General features: G+C 48.6%; 2 protein-coding genes across 2 annotated transcripts; both read left to right on the forward strand.

Annotated features, from left to right (window-relative positions):
- The first annotated feature begins 1662 nt into the window (after positions 1-1662).
- LOC119289190 (basic blue protein-like) lies at positions 1663-2574 on the forward strand. Its single transcript, XM_037568577.1, has 2 exons — positions 1663-2055; positions 2146-2574. The coding sequence occupies exons 1-2, from the start codon at positions 1869-1871 to the stop codon at positions 2343-2345; spliced, it is 387 nt and encodes a 128-aa protein (XP_037424474.1). The 5' UTR covers positions 1663-1868; the 3' UTR covers positions 2346-2574.
- Positions 2575-6300: 3726 nt separating this feature from the next.
- Positions 6301-8175, forward strand: LOC119286910 (microsomal glutathione S-transferase 3-like). The gene is made up of 4 exons (XM_037566377.1): positions 6301-6508; positions 6604-6679; positions 6797-6969; positions 7874-8175. The coding sequence occupies exons 1-4, from the start codon at positions 6396-6398 to the stop codon at positions 7956-7958; spliced, it is 447 nt and encodes a 148-aa protein (XP_037422274.1). The 5' UTR covers positions 6301-6395; the 3' UTR covers positions 7959-8175.
- The last annotated feature ends 8388 nt before the right edge of the window (positions 8176-16563 follow it).

Genomic DNA, 16563 nt, shown 5'->3' on the forward strand with positions numbered 1-16563 from the left:
CTTTATTCATACTCATAACAATTGCAGGTACACTGATTTGGACCTAACATTAAAAAAAAAATACAAAGTAACTCCTATGACTAAGAATTGTAATGAAATCTCTTGAAAACACATTGTTCACGACATCAATCTCTGCTCAAAGAAATACTCCAAAGATTTCGGTAAGAGGCTGCAATTGGACTGGACCAACAATGTTGTCACTCCTTCATCCACAGGAACATTACCACTAATGGTTTTTGAAAGCGCCTTGAGTCGCCCACCAAAAAAGATGGGAAACCTTGATCGATGTACGTACTTGGCCAGAGATGATCCCCTATAAGTGCAGGCCGATGAATCACTATATCTTCACATGGTGTCGATTAAGGTTTTCACCTCCACAAAGAATCAGACCAACAACATAAACTCATCAGATCTGAATAATCACATCTATGAGGACAAAAAACTCTCTAATCTCATGGCACCGCCAAAAGAACAAGAGAAAATTTATTCTCACAAAACTATAATGATCACTAGACGCTGGCAAAAGACATGGAGGTCTTGAAGATCCCAGGCCCCCCCACCTCTCAGCGCCAAGATGGCGGCCGGAGGCGAGGGGACCTAAATTTCTCAAACAACGGTGGCGGCCGGCCGGTAGAACTACTATACAAGTGTACAACGCTAATCTCTCTCTATCTGGTAGGAGAGAGCCCAATGCCTTCTCTCTCTAAAAACAGAAGGAGAGCCCAACACATAGCAACTAAGGTGTTCTCTACTCGGGGCAAACAATGGGAACCCCTATATGTCGCTTGTTGCATCCAGTAGTAGCGGGGTGCATAGGGTGATCCAACCAGGCCGACCTACTAGCGGCTACCGTAGCATGGTGTCGTAGCATAGTTGCATGTGGTTGAATTACATGAACAATTTTTTTAAAAACACATATAAAAAAATTCGAAGTGTTTTTGAGAGCACAAACAATATTTGATTTTTTTTCTAAAAGAATCAAATTCCGAATATGTTTGAACATTTTCTTAAAAACATGGAAAAAATTAAAAAGCAGATTTTTGGAAAAATGAGCATTTAAAAACATAAAAAACTTAAACGATTAAGAACATTTTTTGAAATTCGATACATATTTTAAAACCTTGATTTTTTTAGAAAAACGTGAACACTTTTTAAAATTGACGAATATCTTTTGAAACTTTTGAAAAAGTTGAAGATTTTTAATTTTTCGATTTTCTAAAATCAAATCCTGAACATATTTTAAAAAATGAATATTTTTAAAATTCTAAGTGATATTTGATGATTTTCAACATTTTTCGAAATTTTGAATTTATGATAAAATGAAAAGAAAAGAAAAACGAAAAACCAGTAAAAGAAACCAACCAACAAAACAGGTCCGGAAACCCTATAGAAGGCTCCCCAAAACGGAAGAAAACCTACAGAAAGCACTGCAGTAAAACTAGCTAATGCGCGGCCCTGTTCGTCGCTAGCTCGGTCGTCTAGCGTTTGGTCGGCTCTTTGAATACGGAATTCGGCAAACAGCAGTAGGCCGGCATCGATGCCATGAATGTTACACTTGTCCGTGCATGTAGCTGACCGGTCCTGGTGCGATCACGGGCTCGCGTCCTATGCCGCATTGAAGCCATACACTGCGCGGCCTCCTGCGACGCCACGCTACGAGCATTGATTGTACTGCGCTCCCGCGCCCCGAGGCGGCCTGCCCTGCCACCGGCCAGCTGCGCCACGCTCCCCTTCCCTTCACCTTCAGCTCGCTGCCGCTGGCTCTACTTCACAGCATCGCCACCTTCATTTGTGAGCGCCCTGCTTCGCCTGCATCGCCACTCACCAGTTCCTTTGAGGTGAAAGCGCTCCGGCTGGTGGCTAGCGAGATGGCCGGGGGAAGAGGCGGTGCAAGGCGAGGCGCCGTCGCCGTCGCCGCCGCGGCGCTCGCCGTCGCGTGCTGCTGCGTGGGCGTCGCCAGCGCGGCCACCTACTACGTCGGCGACGTCGGCGGCTGGTCCCTCAGCAGCGGGAGCTGGCCCAACGGGAAGCAGTTCCGCGCCGGCGACGTCCTCGGTAAGTGAAAACCTAACGCACACATCTTGCGTTCTGGTCTGCGCCGAAGGTTTCTGACGGTTCTCTTCTTTCCTGGGCGCGGTCGCGCAGTGTTCAAGTACAACCCGCTGATGCACAACGTGGTGGCGGTGGGCGAGGACGGGTACAACGGGTGCACCACGCCGGCGGGGTCGAGGACCTACGAGTCCGGCAACGACGCCGTCACGCTGGCCAGGGGCGCCAACCGCTTCATGTGCACCCGCTTCTACCACTGCAACTTCGGGATGAAGATGGTCGTCAACGCCGCCTGACCGCCTGCACCGCCATGTTTATCAAGCTCAAGAAAAGTTAGGCTCTCCTCTGTTGCATTTGGTCGCCATGAGGGTTGGTTTGGTTTGCAGTTCTAGCTAGCTGTGGGTGATAATGGGACTTTGTGTGAGTGTTTGACGACTATCTTCGTGTGCTGTGTTGACTCTGACGGATTGTGTTCGTTCTTATTATTTGTGATGAATGGGAAGTTCAAGTTCATGTCTCTGCCTACGACGACGGCAATTTTTTCCTCCCTTTTATGCATTTTCAGTGACTCGTTTAGTCGTCGTGTTCATCAGAAAGCACGCACTGGTTGGTGATCCACCGCTAGACCTGAAAATGTGATGCACACTCTGGCCGGCTGGTTGCAGTTCTACACTGCTGGATGATTTTGCTGATGTAAACGGCTGAACCGGCAATGAGAAAGACCAAATTAAAAGTCAGTTCTAACTCCGCTACCTGCTGCACATCTGAAGAACAAGGATATCAGACAATATGACTAAACAGCGGATGCAGAGTAGTCTTCCATTTCTATGATTTATTACGAACAGCTCGGTCGATCGTTCACTCACTTTCCAGTTTTCCACGCCCTGAACTACCTGCCAGCGATTTCCTTTTCTGCATGTCAAATTTAATCATACGTTTAATAGTGGTAAAAGTATACAATGACAACCAAAAAACACCGCATGTTCAATAAATATTTACATCCAATCCATCTCAAAGATTGTCACTTTGGATGTTCATGCCAATGACCTTTTTCTTGGCAAAGACCTCATTCTTGGTTGATTTGACATCCTCCGTTTGCGCGAAGCGCTTCAATATGCTCATAAGTAGGCTTGGACAATCTGCGCCGCATCGGACTCCAAGTCCGACGTCTTCACGAACAACATTTTGTAGTCCTCCGAAACAGCCTTGATCTCATCGCCTCATTATCCCGCTTCGATGAGGCATTGCGGTAAACGATGACCGGGCACCAACGCCAACGGTCCATGGTCGGCATCCGCGACTAGACAAGCCCCGGCGACTGCAACACCGTGAAGACATAGTTAATGTTGAGGTTGATGGTGAACGGGACTCGATGGCCGAAGGTGAGAGAGGATGAGCATTGTTGCGGTGATTGTTGATGACCGAGGTGCTGGGAGGCGTAGTAGTAGGGCGTCTATAGTTGGGACGACTGCACCGTCTATTGCCCGGGTGGCACAAGGGTGGTGGTGTGCTTTGTTGGGCGAGGTTCGCGTTGGTCAGTCGTCGACGCGCGCCTGCCTGCTTCTTTGCTGTGTGGCGGTGGGCGTTGCGTTCCGGGGACATGGCCTTGCGGGCGGCCACCACGTTCGAGTCCTCGGACTCCGGCGGGACGACGAGCGTCTTCATCGGGTTCTCTTGCAATGGCTCCATGGCGAGGGTGGAACGGACTGAAATGATGGGGAAGTGGCGATCAAGGCGGAGGTTGCGGGAAAGGACATGCTTTGGCGTCGAAACAATGGTAGAAATATCCAAGTGTGTGGGCTCCGGGTGGGCCGGGCGTGTCGGATTCTGATGTGACGCAGGTCCGAATGCTCGAAACCCCCCTTGCGTTTGGTTCCACTTCTAGACATTTTTTATGATCGTCTTTAGATGGCAAAAATATTCAAACCATCAGATCCAAACATCTAGAGCGATTTGATGATCTACATTGAAGTTGCCCTTACGTTTTTATATAAGTAGTAGGTGATAAGGGGATTGTGTGTGTAAGAGAGAGATTCAGCTTTCAATGATATAATTTTCATATTGTGCATGTCATGTACTATTAATCTTGTCAATAGTCAAAGGCGGTCTTAAAAAATACATTAGGCCCTATATAGATGGAAGGAGGGAGTATCTGCATGTCAGGCAAAATGTGTTTGTTCTTATTATTTAATTTTATTTTATTTTGCTAATACTATGCTCTTAGTATTTCTGGTGATGGTAAGTTCATGCCTCTCTCCTACGATGACGATGATCCCTTCCTTTTAAGCATTTTCAGTGACCCATCTTAGTCCTCGTGTTCATTGGAAAGCACACTTTTTACAAAAAGGATCCACATCTATTATCAGAATTCATAAAAATACAAAGCATCTCAAACATAATGAAAATTATAACAAGATTTCGAGACCACCGAATGACCACTACCGTCGACGGAACGAGCCACCGACGCGACTTGTCACCGCTCTTCTGTTGAGGCCGGCTTGACCTTGTTGATGACCTCTTGGTTATTCAGACCTGGAGATGTGATGCACTCCTAGGAGCATTTACACCCGGACGCCTCAAATCCGCCTCAAACGCTCGGGCGAACGTTCCGATCACTAACCGGCCACAAAAATGCGACACAGACGGCCTCCTCAAACGGGCCTTAAACGCATGGGTTGACCGGCCCCCCTCATATCCAGCCTGAATATGGGGCAGATAAGGAGCGACCGGGCGCGTTTGTCACGTCGGACTGACGTTAGGGTCGCACAGGAAAACACTCCGAGAGCGGGCGGACCGAAGCTCGTCTCCTCCATTGGACCGATGGCGTCGCGTGGCGACGCTCTGGAGGGCTACTCATATCTAACGTCGGAGTGCTGGCTGCAGCTCCTTGAGCAGATCAGGGCAAGGTGAGAAGCTCGGATCGTCGTGGGGCTACCTCCGGATGCAGTGGATCCGAAGGAGGACTTGGAGGAGAAGGATGAGGTTGAGGAGGAGTGCGAGCAGGATGTGGGGGACACGGGTCTGCCAGACCATCCTCGATTCCCTTTGCTCGGAGTCGGATGCCAAATGCCGTCGTCGGTATGAGATGGAGGTGGAGCACGCCATGGAGAAGGGGGAGATGCTCGCTTACATGGATGAGGTCGAGGAGGAGAAGGAGGAGCTGGAGCCCTCCTACGCGGCCGTCCACCCGGCGCCTGGCACCGACGTCGTGGACATCTCCGACGATGAATCATAGTTAGGGTGTTGTAGTACGTGGGGTTTTTTATTGTATGTTTTGTATGGATCTAGGGGAGTGATATATAAAAGACTCGGATACAAATAATTAAATTTGAGACGTGACCGGCCACAGTCCGCAAACGCGCCCGATCGTGTTCGCGAGCGTTTAAAAGATCGGATTTGTCGAGTCCGGCTGTACATGCTCCGACGCCCGGGCGATTTTACTCATGTAAAATTGTAAAGTCCAAGTCTACAATCAGAAAGACCTGATCATTTCTAACTGCAACATGCGTGCTCTGCATCACGACCAGCTAGCCCACATCTTCTGAAAAGCAAGGAAATCAGACAAAATAACTGAAGAGCGGAGTCGGAGTACTAGTTGGTGCTAGCAGAACACGATTTCTATGATTCATTACGAACAGCTCGGGCGACCGTTCACTCGCTTTGCACGGCGTGAACTACCAGCCCGCGATTTTCTTTCTTTTTGTGCAAGTCGAAAGCAGAGTCCACGTCGTCTGTTTATTCCACGATCTCCAGACCGGAGACTTCTTGGCCCTCTCTGCCTCTGTGTGCTCGTGGTATCCGAAACCACGGAATTCCAAAGACCCACGCCAGATTCATTCCAGAATCGAGACGTCGATGATACCAATGGCGACGTCCAGGGAGACGTCACGCGTGACGCCAGGTAAAGCTCTCTCCAGGTCAAATCGAACATGAAAATTCTAAAAGCAATTAAACGCGTTCATTCCAAATTATAGTAAGCACTCAATACTTACTATCTATCGTCTGGAAATATTTTTATCCAAAAAAGGCGTCTGGAATATCTCCAATGCCTCGCTGGAAAAAGTTAGGGACAGAACGGGGAAAAAGGGAAAGTAATTAGGAGTACGCGCTCGCTGGCCCATTTGGTGGGTGGCGTGGCCGAGATGGGCCCGAGGGAGCGAATCGGTCCAGGCTTTCTTGGGCCGGAGGGCAGGAACTTATTCTGAGACCTCTCTAGAGCCCTCCACTCTCTCTCTATAAGACAGACCTCCGCTCCATCCCCAATTCCCATCCAATCTCGTTTCCAAGGAAGGAAGGAAGAAAATCCAGAGAAACTCCAGAGAAGAAGAAGAAGAAGGTCGACGACGATGGCGGTGTTGGTGGAGCTGACCAAGGAGTACGGCTACGTGGTGCTCACCGTGGTGGCCTACGCCTTCCTCAACTTCTGGATGAGCTTCCAGGTCGGCGCCGCCCGCAAGAAGTACGATTCCCCGCCGCCTCTGCCCCGCGCTCTGCTTCTTGATCTGATTCTTGGAGAGTTTCATGGAGCTTCGGCGATCCTGCCGCTTGTTTCAGGTACAAGGTGTTCTACCCCACGCTGTACGCCATCGAGTCGGAGAACAAGGACGCCAAGCGCTTCAACTGCGTCCAGGTCCGCCGCCGCCGGCCAGATTCCCTCCCTGCCCTGCTCTGTCCTGCTGATTTCGTGTGTGCTATTTGAGCGAGTTGACTGACTGAATTCTTGTGGGTTTGTGCTGTGGGATTGCAGAGGGGGCACCAGAACTCGCTGGAGATGATGCCGCTCTTCTTCGTCACGGTGCTGCTCGGTGGCCTGCAGCACCCGGTGGTCGCCGCCGCGCTGGGGGTCCTCTACACAGTCGCCAGGTTCTTCTACTTCAAGGGCTACGCCACCGGCGTCCCGGACAACCGCCTCAAGCTTGGGTACGTTTGCCTTTTGCTCTGCTCAGCGATGAACAACTCTGCAGATGATTCAGATGATAATGGCATCCAAATCAAATCCTTGGGGAGAGATCCCCTTGATTTCCAGCATGTTTTACTGCTAGTTTCTTAGGAAATTCTCAGTCCTAGGAATTACTATACTACAAGCCATTTGATTTCATTAATAGGATGGCACAGTATTAGTCAACCACACTCAACTCATTAATAAGGTGAGCGGGCAGAGCAGGGCTCAACTTGGTATTGCTCCACTAACCAAGCCATGTCAAAGGTGTGCTCATAATGAGCGCGGCTCCATTGATTCTCACCGACGACCTGGAGTGGCTTTGAAGTGTTTCTTCAACCTCCTGCATACGCACAGAGAGATGCCTTTTGTCTCCAATTCTTCATTCCCAATTTTGGCTGAGGCCCCAGCAGCTAACAGCTAGCTAGCACCCCACTACTGCTTGCCTGCACTGCACGTCTTTTTTCTGAATTGACACGGGCCATTGCTGCAGGTGAAGGAAGGCCTTGGTTGGTAGGTGAGATTCATTCACATTGCATTGCAAAGTAGGACATTGTTAATTGGATGTGATGCTGCAATCCTACCTAAGCTTCTCAGGGTCAAAAATAAATAAAATCCTACCTAAGCTTCTGTCCTATGTCAACCACCCCGGTTTTAGGTTTTATAAACGATAACGAGGAGCAAAGTCGTGAGCTCTGGATTGAGTATGAAAAATGGTTGACTTGAACCAAATTTGCAGCTTATGACGCCGAATAACGCATCGATGAGCCTGAATTGCATTAGCATCGACGAATTTCATATCCTTGTTGTCCATGTTTAAGTCATCCTCTTATAGAAGTGATTCTGATCTTGGTGATTTCCTTTTCGCTTTGGTGAACTCTGCAGGGGGCTCAACTTCTTGGCGATCATCGGGCTGATCCTCTGCACGGCGTCCTTCGGCATCAACCTTGTCATCAGGGAGGCGATCTGAGGCTCCGGACTAATGTGCCTGACTTGATAGGCGTTTGTGACTCGAGTCATTTAGACATGGCGGTGGTGTCTTTTATAGTGTCCAAAAATGTGTGTGCCTCTGTTTTACTCTCACAGAATAAAGCTAGATGGAGACGGTTTGTAACATCGAGGTTTTGTAGCTTTTGCAGCACAGTTTTAAATATGGAGGTGAATCTCCTTCCAATTTCCTTGCCTGACGTCTCCGGGACATGATAATGTTCGCTGTTATGTCCGAAGAATTTTAACGTTATGTAATGTTCTATGCGCCTGTGTCTGATACAATCATAAGCTGGAGACGCAATCTTAGGCCTCCAGCGTGATACAATCATAAGCTGGAGATGCAATCTTAGGCGTCCAGTGTGTGTCAGAAGAGAAGTTTTGCTTCCCTCGTACAGGACATCTAGAGGAAACTAAGTGGAGTAGATTTGTCAATTGTCACGCCATGGCCATACAGAAGTTTTGCTTCCCTCGTACAGGACATGTAGAGGAAACAAAGTAGATTTGTCAATTGTCACGCCATGGCCATCGAAGAAACAGCTGTACTCCCTCTGGTATCTTTTTACTCTGCTGTATATAAGATTCGTCTCAAGTCAAACTTTATGACCAAATTTATATTGAAAAATATCAACATCTACTACAATACTAAACATGTATAATATGAAAATTAATTCCTTGATGCACCTAATGATATTGGTTTGATTCGTCTCAAGTCAAATTTCATAAAGTTCGACTAAGTTTATATTGAAAAATATCAACATCTACTACAATACTAAACATGTCTAATATGAAAATTAATTCCTTGATGCACCTAATGATATTGGTTTGATATTATGAATGTTATCCCGCAAAAAAAAGATATTATGAATGTTAGTAAATTTTCCTATAATCTTGGTCATACTTCGATCAAAACTTTATAAAGTTTGATCTAAGACCAAATTTATATGCAGAGTTAAAAAACAGAGGAAGTATTTAACTTGATTTTCTTGCACCTGTCAAGAGTTATACATGAGGCTGTCTGTGCCGTTTCTAAATTCCAAAAGGAAAAGTAATTTTCCAAAATCGCTATTATTTTGTGACTTGTGCTCAGCTAAAGTATACGCTATACGGTCTGGTACAAGAAAAAACATCGATTGTGTATAACTACTGCCTATTCTCCTCTAACAGGAGTGAATCTCCTCTGGGATGGGGTTGCCCTTCTGCTTTTTTTTTTGAGGTCACATGCTTGTGTGCCTCTTCGTACGGCAAAGGTCGTCTTCCTCCTTGGTTCCGGCCTGGTGCCGCCCTTCTGCTCGATCCATGCTTGTGCGCCCCATCATATGGCGAGACATCGAATTCGACATCCTCATCGTCATCGTCATTCTTCGTGTATCCCTTCGGGGCTGGTGAGGCCCTTCTGCTCGACAATAGCTTGTCTCCCCCCTCGTATGGCAAGGCACCGTTGTCGTCGCCATGGTTCCTACTCTTTACATACAAATATACTATCTTGGACATCTTTTATGATTGTGAATACTTATTTATTATTTTCAAACTTGATCAAATAAGTTGAAGTTGAAGAAGAAAGACAACGTAATGAGTTATGTTTGGTTATATTTGCATACAAATTATATTGTTATGAATCCTCCAACATGTGGTGCTTGCCTATAATATTTTGCTAGCCAAAAACTATGTACTAAGCAGAAATACTGCTTGTGCATCCAAAATCCTTGAGCCAAATTTCTTCTATGAGTGTCCATCATACCTATCTATATATGGTATTTCACTATCATTCCAAGTAAATTTGCATGTGTCACCTCTAAAATCTTCAAATGAACAATTGTTTTGTGTACCCGAACCGCTCATGGAGCGATAGGGTAGTCAATATCTTCCATGAGTGTGTTTTACTCATCGACGAGAGTTTATTCACTCGTCAAATTTGAGGGAGGCTAGTTAAAAGGAGCACATTCTTGAATTATTTATGAAAATACCCCCCCCCTAGAAAGATGAAAGTTGGCAAGCATATGTGGATTCGGCTAGCCATGGTTTGTGTTAGCATGGTGGAGGGGAAATAAAAAAATTTGCATGGGAACCGCCATTAATGTGTTTAACATGAAAGATATTGAAAACTTTGTCGTTAAACCGTTGACAGGAAAACTACACCTCTCAAATGAAACTATCTCGTTTTAAGCAATGAACTCTAGCACATTAGCAAATCCATGCTTCCCTCTGCGAAAGACATATCTATTTACTTTTCATGTTGAGTCAACTTCTTATTCCAACCTCAGTTATTCTCCACTTGGCAAACATTGTGTGGTGTGAAAGATCCAGGCACATATATCCAGTCAAATATATTTGATCATGAATTATTTTTGTTGGCAATTATCTCGATGATAAGTAAGTTGGGAGACGAAACATTAAGCTCCTGTCTTTCTCTGGGTTTGATGGATGTTGTTTGTTCTAAAAATATGCTTTGAGTACTATTAATCATAGAAGGCTATATAATAATTGAGTATATGGAGATCTTACTTAGAATTTTTTGAAAATAATATGATTAGTTATTGTTTGGTGACTAAGAACATGCGTTGTTAAGTTTCAATGGAGTGCATTGTTTAAACCATAACATGTGAATTGATTGCTATTTTATCATGATGAGATTTATAAGAAAGAGTCGTTATTTATGATGATAGAAAAAGTGAGTACAATTATCATTGATCAAACTTATGCACTATTCTAGCATCCGCACTTCATATTTTTTTACCATTTACCTGACACGTCTCCAACATATCTATAATTTATGAAGTATTCGTGTCATGTTTACAATAATTGTATATGGTTTTGGTGCACTTTTATATGATTTTAATGGACTAACCTATTAACATAGTGCCAAGTTTTTATTTTGTTGTCTATTTATTTGTTTCAAAAAAACCCATACAAAACGAAGTCCAAACGCCATAAAAATTTACGGTGATTTTTTATGGACAAGAAGGTACCCAGGAAGCTTCGGGGAAGGACCAAAAGGTGCCCGGGGGGGCAGAAGCTCAAGGCCCCCCTTGGCGCGCCACCTAAGCTTGTGGGACCCTCGGGAACTCCCCTGGTGTGATTCGAACGCTGAAAAGTCCTATAATTTTGAAGGAAATATGCCCTAGAAGCAATAATAAAGTTATTATTTATTTCCTTATATCATGATAAATGTTTATTATTCATGCTAGAAATTTGTATTAACCGGAAACATAATACTTGTGTGAATACATAAACAGACAAAGTGTCACTAGTATGCCTCTACTTGACTAGCTCGTTAATCAAAGATGGTTATGTTTCCTAACCATAGACATGAGTTGTCATTTGATTAACGAGATCACATCATTAGGAGAATGATGTGATTGACATGACCCATTCCATTAGCTTAGCACCCGATCGTTTAGTATGTTGCTATTGCTTTCTTCATGACTTGTACATGTTCCTATGACTATGAGATTATGCAACTCCCGTTTACCGGAGGAACACTTTGTGTGCTATCAAACGTCACAACATAACTGGGTGATTATAAAGGTGCTCTACAGGTGTCTCCAAAGGTACATGTTGGGTTGGCGTATTTCGAGATTAGGATTTGTCACTCCGATTGTCGGAGAGGTATCTCTGGGCCCTCTCGGTATTGCACATCACTTAAGCCTTGCAAGCAATGCAACTAATAAGTTAGTTGCAAGATGATGTATTATAGAACGAGTAAAGAGACTTGCCGGTAACGAGATTGAACTAGGTATTGAGATACCGACGATCGAATCTCGAGCAAGTAACATACCGATGACAAAGGGAACAAACGTATGTTGTTATGCGGTCTGACCGATAAAGATCTTCGTAGAATATGTAGGAGCCAATATGAGCATCCAGGTTCCGCTGTTGGTTATTGACCGGAGACGTGTCTCGGTCATGTCTACATTGTTCTCGAACCCATAGGGTCCGCACGCTTAACGTTACGATGACAGTTTCATTATGAGTTTATATATTTTGATGTACCGAAGGTTGTTCGGAGTCCCGGATGTGATCACGGACTTGACGAGGAGTCTCGAAATGGTCGAGACATAGAGATCGATATATTGGACGACTATATTTGGACACCGGAAAGGTTCCGGGTGAGATTGGGACAATACCGGATCACCGGGAGGTTATCGGAACCCCCCGGGAGGTATATGGGCCTTATTGGGCCTTAGTGGAAAGGAGGGGAAGGATCAAGGGAGGGGGCGCCCCCCCCCCCAATCCCAATCCGAATTGGGAGGCCCCCCTTTCCTTCCTTCCTCCTTCCTCTTCCTTCCATCTCCTACTCCTAATAGGAAAAAAGGGAGTCCTACTCCCTGTGGGAGTTGGACTCCCCCTTAGGGCGCGCCACCCTCCTTGCCCGGCCCCCTCCTCCACTCCTTTATATACGGGGGCAGGGGGCACCCATAGACACAACAATTGATCATTGATCTCTTAGCCGTGTGCGGTGCCCCCCTCCACCATAATCCTCGATAATATTGTAGCGGTGCTTAGACGAAGCCTTGCGACGGTAGAACATCAAGATCGTCACCACGCCGTCGTGCTGACGGAACTCATCCCCCACATTTTGCTGGATCGGAGTCCGGGCGTCATCGAGCTGAACGTGTGCTAGAACTCGGAGGTGCCGTAGTTTCGGTGCTTGATCGGTCGGGCCGTGAAGATGTACGTGTTGGAAATATGCCCTAGAGGCAATAATAAATTGGTTATTATTATATTTCCTTGTTCATGATAGTTGTTTATTATCCATGCTAGAATTGTATTGATAGGAAACTCAGATACATGTGTGGATACATCGACAACACCATGTCCCTAGTAAGCCTCTAGTTGACTAGCTCGTTGATCAATAGATGGTTACGGTTTCCTGACCATGGACATTGGATGTCGTTGATAACGGGATCACATCATTAGGAGAATGATGTGATGGACAAGACCCAATCCTAAGCCTAGCACAAGATCGTGTAGTTCGTATGCTAAAGCTTTTCTAATGTCAAGTATCATTTCCTTAGACCATGAGATTGTGCAACTCCCGGATACCGTAGGAGTGCTTTGGGTGTGCCAAACATCACAACGTAACTAGGTGGCTATAAAGGTGCACTACGGGTATATCTGAAAGTGTCTGTTGGGTTGGCACGAATCGAGACTGGGATTTGTCACTCCGTGTAAACGGAGAGGTATCTCTGGGCCCACTCGGTAGGACATCATCATAATGTGCACAATGTGATCAAGGAGTTGATCACAGGACGATGTGTTACGGAACAAGTAAAGAGACTTGCCGGTAACAAGATTGAACAAGGTATCGGGATACCAACGATCGAATCTCGCGCAAGTATCGTACCGATAGACAAAGGGAATTGTATACGGGATTGATTGAATCCTTGACATCGTGGTTCATCTAATGAGATCCCGCTGTTCGTTATTGACCGGAGAGTTGTCTCAGCCATGTCTGCATGACTCCCGAACCCGTAGGGTCTACACACTTAAGGTTCGATGACGCTAGGGTTATAGGGAAAGTATGTATGCGGTTACCGAATGTTGTTCGGAGTCCCGGATGAGATCCCGGATGTCACGAGGAGTTCCGGAATGGTCCGGAGGTAAAGATTGATATATAGAAAGTATGGTTTTGGCCACCGGAAGTGTTTTGGGCATCACCGGTAGTGTACCGGGACCACCGGAGGGGTCCGGGGGTCCACCGGGAGGGGCCACGGGCCCCGGAGGCCTACATGGGCCAATAGTGGGAAGGGACCAGCCCCTAGGTGGGCTGGGGCGCCTCCCACCAAGGCCCAAGGCGCCTCCTAGAGGGGAGGGGGCAAACCCTAGGGCAGATGGGCCATAAGGCCCACCCCAGGTGTGCCTCCCCCTCTCCCCCTTGTGGCCGCCACCCTAGATGGGATCTAGGGCTGCCGCACCCCTTGGGGTGGGAACCCTAGGTGGGGGCGCAGCCCTCCCTCTCCCCCTATATATAGTGGAGGCAAAGGGGCAGCCCAACACACGAAGTTCTTCCCCTGTTGGCGCAGCCCTACCTCTCTCCCTCCTCGTCTCTCGTAGTGCTTGGCGAAGCCCTGCTGGAGTCCCGCGCTCCTCCACCGCCACCACGCCGTCGTGCTGCTGCTGGACGGAGTCTTCCCCAACCTCTCCTTCTCCCCTTGCTGGATCAAGGCGTAGGAGACGTCACCGGGCTGCACGTGTGTTGAACACGGAGGCGCCGTTTTTGGCGCTTAGATCGGAATCAACCGCGATCTGAATCGCTACGAGTACGACTCCTTCATCCGCGTTCTTGCAACGCTTCCGCTTAGCGATCTACAAGGGTATGTAGATGCACTCTCCTTCCCCTCGTTGCTAGATTACTCCATCGATTGATCTTGGTGATGCGTAGAAAATTTTAAATTTCTGCTACGATCCCCAACAGTGGCATCATGAGGGCATCTCCAGCCGTTGGCCCCCCCAGGAGGGGCAAAAAATTGCCCCCTGGGGGCGCACCGGCGCTAAACCGCGCACTGGGGGCGTGATGCCCCCCCAGTCGCGGCCCCCCCACGGGTTTTTAAAAAAGTCAAATAAGGCGCAAACAGGACTCAAATTTAACGCAAACATCGGCAAGTTCGTTCAAATTTAAACATACTTTACAAAAAAGGGAAAAACTACCGCGGGCTACCCCCGCCGTCTCCCTCGCCGCCCACCTCGCCGCCCGCCCACGCGGTTCTACATGCCGAGGAGGTGGTAGAACCGCGTGTAGTCACCGCCGTCGTCGTCGTCGTCGTCGCCCCCGCCGACGCCTCCGCCGTCCCTGCTGCATCCCTCCCCCGGTTGGCGCGGCGGGTTGGACGGTCCGGGGGCGTCGTCATCGTCGTCGCTGAGGACCACGACGCCGTGCTCGTCCTCGCGCCCACGCTTGCGGGCGGCGATCTCCTCCAGGCCCGGCGCTGCCGGACCATCTCGTTGCGGAGGTAGTCGTCCCACGCCCACCGCAGGGCGTCCTCGTCGGAGAAGCCACGTCGGGCTATCTCCTCGTACTCCACGGGGAGGCCGGGCTCCGGCTTGGGCTCGACGAGGACGAAACGGCCGGTGGGGAAGGCGTTGTCGCCGATGCGGACGCCGGAGCTGCGGGTGCGCGCGCTGACAGGCGCGCCCTGGGGCTCCGGCTTGATGGGGCGGAGGTGGAGGCAGGGGGAGCCGCCGAACGAGGTGGAGGACCCCCCAGTCTCTATGCGCCTCGGGGTTCAGGAGCTTCCCCGGCGGCATGTGAAGGACGGGGGAGCGGGGTACTCGAGGCGCGGTGTGTTGCCGCCCTCGATGTACTCGAGGACGGCCTCCAACGTGCGCCCGAGCACGCCCCACCACCGACGCCGGCCGACGGCGTTGAGCCTGCCGGAGGGCTCGACGCCGTTGGTGGCCTCGAGCTGCTCGGCGTGACGGCGGCGGAAGTAGGGCTCCCAGAGCGGGCTGTCGGGGACGTACCGTGGCCCCTCCCTCCCGAGTGCGCTGGGGCGCGTCTTATATAGGCCGAGGCACCGCCCGTGCGCGAGCCGCCGTGAGTACGCGTGGCGGGCGAGGGAGGGCGAGGGACGCGCGTCATCCGGTCTTCACTGCGCCGCCCGTGAGGCATCAATGGCGCAGGCTGACCGGCGCGGCAGCGCGACAAATTTGGCATTGATTCGCCATGGGAAACAAGGCGATGAGGACGACGAAGGGGCGAGAAGAGGGTAGGAGTCGCTGACGCGGCGGGCCCGCGGCTGTTTCGCGCCAAAACAGTTCGCCCTGGCGCCTCCGGGCGCCCCCCCAGCGTGCCGGGTTCGGCCTGGGTCCGCCGGCGCTGTTTTCGGCCCAAGCCGGCAAAAATCGGGCTCCTGGGGGCGCGACTGGGCCGATTTTTCGGCGCCGGCGCAAAAAAAACGCCTGGGGAGGCCTTCCTGGGGGCACGGCTGGAGATTCCCTGAGCTAGGTCTATGCATAGTTTCTATGCACGAGTAGAACACAAGTTGTTGTGGGCGTCGATTTTGTCAATTTTCTTGCCGTTACTAGTCTTATCTTGATTCGGCGGCATCGTGGGATGAAGCGGCCCGGACCGACCTTACACGTACGCTTATGTGAGACTGGTTCCACCGACTGACATGCACTAGTTGCATAAGGTGGCTAGCGGGTGTCTGTATCTCCCACTTTAGTCGGATCGGATTCAATGAAAAGGGTCCTTATGAAGGGTAAATAGAAATTGGCATATCACGTTGTGGTTTTGGCGTAGGTAAGAAACGTTCTTGCTAGAAACCTATAGCAGCCACATAAAAACTTGCCACAACAATTAGAGGACGTCTAACTTGTTTTTGCAGCATATGCCTTGTGATGTGATATGGCCAAAAGGATGTGATGAATGATATATGTGATGTATGAGATTGATCATGCTCTTGTAATAGGAATCACGACTTGCATGTCGATGAGTATGACAACCGGCAGGAGCCATAGGAGTTGTCTTAATTTATTTATGACCTGCGTGTCAACTTAAACGTCATGTAATTACTTTACTTCATTGCTAAAGCGTTAGCCATAGTAGTAGAAGTAATAGATGACGAGACAACTTCAAGAAGACA

This window comes from Triticum dicoccoides, chromosome 4A (assembly GCF_002162155.2).
Source record: "Triticum dicoccoides isolate Atlit2015 ecotype Zavitan chromosome 4A, WEW_v2.0, whole genome shotgun sequence".
NCBI lineage: Eukaryota > Viridiplantae > Streptophyta > Magnoliopsida > Poales > Poaceae > Triticum > Triticum dicoccoides.